Genomic DNA, 6,755 nt, shown 5'->3' on the forward strand with positions numbered 1-6,755 from the left:
GTGACCTAACATTGATCTAAGTTTTCATGGAGAGCAGCTGAAGTAATGAGAAAAACAACCACACAGCAAGAACTTCACAAAGCTAAATTTATTAAAGAAATCTCCTTAGGTATTGGGTCTTCCCCCCATTTTGGCATTAGTTTATGGGTACTTTCTAGGCTTTAGTGTGTGTACACAAACCACCCATGGATCTCGTTAAAAGGCAGATTCTAATTCAGTAGATCTGAGGTTGAGGCCCAATAGTAACAAACCCCCAGGTGACTGTAACCACTTTGTAGCAAGTGAATGGATGTCAAAACAAATGTACTTCAGACACCAGTGTGACATCTGTTTGGAACCCATGCTTCTAACCAGGGCAGGAGGCAAGCTTTCCTGGCCCTGACCACTCTAATCTGGTTAGGGAAGTCTCCCCATTTGCTCTAGGCCCCAACATGTTTCAGAACTCACCAGACTATCTGAGAGGTAGGACTAAAATCCAGTCAGATCACCAAACTCCCAAGAGTCCTTTTTCTACTATGCCAAGAGCTCAGGCAGTTTACTTTTAAAAATGGGGAGTCAACTCAACTGAATACACAACATGGCAGAACCAAATGAAAGGTGGACAGGTTTATATTGTTAAAATTAAACAGGAACACAAACATAAAAACATACAGGTAACAGCAAACGGCTAACAGTAAAGTACAGAAGGCCAGTGATTGTATTCGAGGGCCCTTCACTTTCTACACTTCATAGTTCTGAAATGCTTTAAACAAAACGAGCATAACGCGGTCTCCTCTGTACAATATACTGACTCCCCACAGCAGCTAGCACCCACCAACACAAATTATGTATCTTCACCAACAATTTGTTCTCATGTGTATACTCCAGTTGTAGTTGTTACTGTAATTATAGAAGTTAAGACAAGTCACCCCCCTCCCCAATGAAGCTGAACAAGAATCACTCCTTCACAACTTTCCCTGTTTATAACGTGATAGTCCTGGCCCTACAGTCAGCCTGGAAAGTGAATGCACACTAATATTTTAAGTGAAACAAAAAGTACATGGTAATACATTCCAGGATTCTCCTCTTTAACCAATTGTATCTGATCTCACTGGCTAAGACTTTATTATCAGGAAGACAAAAATGTCATATTCCCATAATAAGGAAGGCACACCAAAGAGATTTCTGGGTTTTAAAATAACTACAAAGGTAGCTAACAAATTAAGAGAACCATTTAACGGCAGTGAAAAGGTGGCCCAAGAAAAACTGAACTCATTAGTCACAAGTGGGTAAATTGAACTGAATTAACATGTGCTCAAACTGTAAACTACACTGAAAACTATTAACCATTGGCCAACTACTGTGTCTAACGGCCAGAGAAATGGTGGCTTTTGAATGTCACTGGTTCAGTGACAAGAAAAGGCAAGAAAGTTCTACTTTCACACCAAAGGAAGAGCAAACTGGTAAGAGTAACATTTCTCATGTACCAAAATACAAAATTAACCCCTTTTGAGCACTATGTGCCTGGTCCAAGTCTAAGTATTCTGCAAGTATTAACCTTCTGAGGGCTATCACTTGCCTCCATGATACAGAGGAGAAACTGAGGCAGAGATTAACTTATTTAAGGTTACATATCAGATAAAAAGCAGGTCAGGGAATCAAATCCAGGCAATTTGCCTCAAAGACCATTCTCTTCTAGGCTTATAAATTGCCTCAACAACCCTACTATACATTCTCATTTTAAAGGAAAATGGCGTCTGAACAGTTAAACCAAAATTTAATCCCAAACATGACACACCAAAGCCTGTGACTCCCTTCATCAGACACGAGTGCTGCTATAATCTCTAGAATTAGTGAAGAGAGGGGAGCCTCCTGGAACATGGGAACACTGCACCCCACCTTCACCTATCACCAAAGCTCTATATTCAAACCCCAGGCCCAATCATACCCTCCCCTCTAAAATCAGTTTCCATGTGACTACTGCACCACCACAGCCTAACCACAAGGGTGTGGGGAGCACAGGCAATGCTGCGAAGCTCAGGCTTCAATCTGCCAGGAAACACTGGCATCCAGAGGACGACAGGGTCGTTACCAGCTATTCCCATCGAAGCTTTAAGTGGCTTGAGGTCCAGGGACTTGAATATGGCCAGGCTCCTTTCACAGAACACACAACAGTAATATACATTTCACTGAAAAGTTTTTATTGGCCTTTTGGATAGAAACGGGAATTTATTTGCCAGGAAGGATGATCCCATCATACTGAAAGAGAAGAGATTTTATTTTTTCACAACAGGAGGCAACAGCAAAGATGGCAGCAATGGCTAACGTTTGAGAATTCACATCTGATACGTGAATTCAGCTCTGAACCCCACATCCCTTCTGGACTAAACAGGAAACTGGCCAGTTTTAACAACTGCTACACTGTGCTGAACTGCACTATACCTTGAGAAAAGGGGGCTCTTATTAAAGCCATATTCCTCCCCTTCCTCTACCTGCATGTATGGCGGTGGGGAGAAAGCCTGACTCTGGGTGTTCAAACCACCAACCCTGGAAACCCACATTTGCCAAGGTGCCCAAATACTCTATCTTTAAAGAAACTACCCACCAAATGGTGCGGGATTTTGCACCCCCAAATCCCAACTCTATTCACCAACACCACATTCCACCAGGTCACCTGAGATAAATCAGCTTTACCTTCTGCTGGAACCAGCGCATGGCCTCCTCTTTGCTGATTCTGTGTTTGGCCCCAATGCAGCCTGTCCTGCGCTTCTTGTCTGCGATGCTGAAACCTGGCCTACCCAGCACCTGTCCCAGGAATAACCAACAGTCACCTAGCCAGCTCACAGTCAAGAGTAGACGGACAAAACTCACACATTGGAGATTGATCTTCAAGAGTCACGTGGTAGCCCAATGATTTCCAGAGCAAGAGACCCATGATCTCAGGGTCTGATAAACTGGTTAGCAGCATCCTGGACAACATACCACACTATAGGTCTGCTCTGGAGGCTGGAACTTACAGTACCTCCCCCCTCCCTGCCCAACTTCCAATGGTAGCTAAGGATTCTCCCTCATGGCTCCCCAGTCTCCAAAGTGCATTTTTAAAGTAATGTTAAAAAAAAAAAATCTTACTATAGTATGTGCATTTTAGAAAACTTAAGATTCTGAGAAGCACAAAGAAATAGTTATTCTTCTCTTCTGCTTTAGTTCAAAAGTGCTTCTTAAAGGCTTGCTGTTCCCAAACTCCCTGTGAGCACCTAATTCTCCTTAGTATTTGGATACTCAAATCTAATGAGGGTGCTGCCATGACTCAGGTTCCACACTAATCAGGACTTCTGCTTTTTGCTGTGTGGTTTCATGGTTGGACAGACATGTAGTAACACAAATGGTCATTTCTACACTGAAATCCCTACTATCCTGACTGAGCAAACAGCCACATCACCAAACTCACCAAACTTCCATCCTCTGGATGGAAGCCACTCTATCCCCAAGGTCTAAGGGAAGGAGCTGGGAAAAGAGCGGCCTCAGTCCGGCCAACCCACACACCAAATACAGCACCAGAACTCTCTCAAACTTTCAATACAGTGGGTGGAAGAGTTCCTTCTTCCACCTCTAAGCCATATTGGTGCTTGCTAGATCCTAGACTATAAGGTTCGCAATAGCAGGATCTTGTCCATCTAGTTCAGTGCTGTATCCTGATCCCTGCCACAAACGAGGCACATCTTCCCAAGGGGCAGAACACAAAGGCAGACAACACTCAAAGCTTTAATCCAACACCTGAACATCAAGATAGCACACACAAAGGAGTAGCAGATCCACTCTCCTCACATGCCAAGAATAGAAGATTAAATATTCATACCACGTAGAAGTCCAGGCCGTAGATACCAATGCTAGGGTCATATTTGATCCCCAGATCGATGTGCTCCTGGATCCCAAAGCCAAAGTTTCCAGTATCAGAGAAGTTATTTTTTCTTAACTCATACTCTCGCACCTAAGGAGAAAAATGCAGCAATCACACTCCTCGTCAACTCAAATCCCCCCGCAAATTCCTAGCTTAGTCCTCAACACTCAGCACCCCAGAGATGCAATTCGATATAATTTGATCCTGAACAAAATCTCATCATTTCCCCACAACACCAAATCACATCCCAACGATGAATTTCACAGAATTTTCCCAACATTTAAAAGGCATGGAAAAACCCAGAGAAATCATTAAGAATGGTTTAAACCTTGCTGAGTGCAGGAAACCCCCTTTAGAGATTAAAAAATAATAAAAAAATTAAAAAGCCAAGGCACCGAAGACAGTACATGAAGTGTAACCACCACCACTGTTATTATGTACTTGTGTTAAGTTGGCACTCTTTATTATTATCCCATGAGGGGATCAGCCTCACCTTTAGACCTTTTTCCAGGATTTCTTCTGCCTTGGCCCCACGGACTGTGCAGTGGACAGCAATCTTTTCATTTCTCCTGATACCAAAGGATCTAACCGTGTATCTAGCTGCAGGCAGGGGTAAACAAGGAGTCAGGTATCACACTCCCACTGCACTCACCTCTTACCCAGATCATCTTCATAACTCCTAGGAGACATTAAATATCTACCCACATCCCAAACGGTGGCGTTTTAACCAGTGTCACCTACATCTGGTTTCATCCATAACACAGAAAACATATTTTTCAACTTCCAAGTCCTCAGTCATACTTAGGCAATTAAGAGCTCGAAGTGGGACGCTTGGGTGGCTCAGTCGGTTAGGCGTCCGCCTTTGGCTCAGGTCATGATCTCAGGGTCCTGGGATTGAGCCCTGGAGCCCTGTATCGGGCTCCCCGCTCAGCAGGGAAGCTTGCTTCTCCCTCTCCCTGCATTCCCCCTGCTTGTGCTCTCTGTCAAATAAATAAATAAAATCTTAAAAAAAAAAAAAAAAAGTGCTCAAAGTCATAATGTTGGAGTCTCAGGATGGGCCAAGTTCACAGCCAGACTAGGCCACTAGAAAGAAATAGGATCACTGTGTTCTAAAGAAAACAAAACATTACTGAAAATAGCTAAGATTCTCTAAAGCGTTATTGTAATGGTATCCTCATATTACAGATGAAGTTCTGGGAAGTTAACTTGCCCCAAATCACAGTTGGTAATAAAAGGCAGGATCTGAACCCAAGAACTTGCCATATTCCACTATCCTAAAGCAATGGAACTTCAAAAACAAAAAAAAGGCAACAAAACAATGGTAGCATCTACACTGAGCTTGGTATATAGCAGGCACTTCATAGAACCCATTTAATCCTTCACAATCTTATTAAGTATTATCATCCCCTTTAGGTAAATAACCAAGCTGAGACCCAGAAAGGCCAAAGTCAGACTAGCAAATGATGGAACCAGGATTTGAACCCAGCTGGTCCAGGCACACAGCTCTGTTCTTACTGTAGCCTATAAATTCCAAATGTGAATCAAGCCAAATACCATTCACTGCATTCCCAACATTTCTAACTCTCCCCGGAAAATCTCTACTTGGGACTAGTCCTAGCTTAATTCCTGCTAACTTAAAAACCCGGTATTCCAACACCAAACCCAATCTTGAAAGGAAGATACTTCTTGGGTAGCTCAGGAAAGTAATGCTTTTAAGGGACACCAACTGTCACTTTCAAAACGGGCACTGAACAGGCTGGACGCCGGGTAAATTAGGAAAAATGCAGGCATACGCAGCCGCCGGTCCCCTCCCCCGACTGCCACCACTCACCTTTGGAGAACACGGGCGTCTGGCCTGTGAGCTGCTCCAGCACCTTGGCTGCCCGGGTCAGTCGGTCTCCACTCTCCCCCACACAGATGTTGAGGCAGAGCTTGCGGATGCGAAGTTCCCGCATGGGGTTCTCCTTCTCACCTTGATCCTGCTGCAACAAGGGGAGCGCCGCAGTCAACACACAACCCCGCCACAGCCCCGAGGCCAGCAGTAGCATACACAGCATACCTATTTCTGCTCATCCTGGCTCCTAACGAAAGCCCTAAAGGGTTTAAAAAGTATCACGGCGTTTGTGTGGGAGGCACCAAGGCAGAAGACAGCTCGGGATCTGGTTTCCTCCTCCACGCACGGAATGGGCGATCAGAAACCGAGGACAGGTATCGGGAGTTAAAAGTTACAGGCAGAGGACGAACCCCACCGGGCTCAGCGTGTAAGGTGTCGGAGCGCGTCCGCACTATGAAGCCGACCGGGGAGAAAACAGAATTTAAACGGCTGGGGAAACGGGAGTCACGTGGTTCTGCGACGGCCCCCATTCCATTCCGGAGCAGCCGGGTGGCCGCGGCAGAAGGCTAGCGCCTTCCCCAAGCGGAGGAACAAGCTGAGGCTCCCTAGCCCGCGCGGCAAGTCTCAAGTCCCCGGGACGGGTATCAGGGCCGGACACCGTGTGCCAGCCCCTCCGTTCGCTCCACTCGCCCTCCCTGCAGCCTACGGGCCGCGCTTCTGAGCCCTCCCAGCGGCTGCCCCGAGCCCGCTCCTAAGAGGGCGGAAGGGGAGGCGACAACGTTCAGCTCTGCGCTCTCGGCCCGCATGGCTCTGCCAGTTTCGGCACGGCCAGCCTTGCGGGCTCCCCTCTTCTCGGGCCGCGGACGAGACAGCTCCCGCGGCCTCGCCCGCCGTGGATGAAGGCGGATGAAGGGAAGCAAACCCAGGCATCAGCTACTCACCGCCATGGTGGAGAACAGGAAGAGGAAGTGAAGCTTCCGGCCCAGGGCCTTATGGGTGCGGAGGCGGGCTCTTTCCGCAGGACACCCAGAGCTGCGGCGGAGG

At 46.4% G+C, this 6,755-nt stretch overlaps 1 protein-coding gene across 2 annotated transcripts; it reads right to left on the reverse strand.

Moving 5' to 3' along the window:
• Positions 1-591: 591 nt before the first annotated feature.
• RPL11 (ribosomal protein L11) lies at positions 592-6,721 on the reverse strand. Of its 2 annotated transcripts, none has more exons than XM_035019519.1 (6): positions 6,653-6,721; positions 5,709-5,859; positions 4,371-4,477; positions 3,836-3,967; positions 2,674-2,784; positions 592-2,238 (listed from the first exon to the last, which is right to left on the reverse strand). In XM_035019519.1, the coding sequence occupies exons 1-6, from the start codon at positions 6,656-6,658 to the stop codon at positions 2,209-2,211; spliced, it is 537 nt and encodes a 178-aa protein (XP_034875410.1). In that variant the 5' UTR covers positions 6,659-6,721; the 3' UTR covers positions 592-2,208. The 2 variants fall into 2 exon arrangements, with proteins under 2 accessions (XP_034875410.1, XP_034875411.1); XM_035019520.1 differs by having other exon boundaries at positions 5,709-5,856; positions 6,653-6,673.
• Positions 6,722-6,755: the final 34 nt, after the last annotated feature.

The sequence above is a fragment of the Mirounga leonina genome, unplaced genomic scaffold (genome assembly GCF_011800145.1).
Source record: "Mirounga leonina isolate KUSES-001 unplaced genomic scaffold, KU_Mleo_1.0 Mir_173, whole genome shotgun sequence".
NCBI lineage: Eukaryota > Metazoa > Chordata > Mammalia > Carnivora > Phocidae > Mirounga > Mirounga leonina.

Excerpts from the sequence above, each read along its gene's own strand:
- RPL11 (XM_035019519.1), bottom strand. Across the intron at positions 2,785-3,835 it reads ACGGCCTGGACTTCTACGTG|GTGCTGGGTAGGCCAGGTTT; the intron begins GTATGAATATTT and ends TTCCTGGGACAG. Across the intron at positions 2,239-2,673 it reads TGCGCTGGTTCCAGCAGAAG|TATGATGGGATCATCCTTCC; the intron begins GTAAAGCTGATT and ends CTTCTCTTTCAG.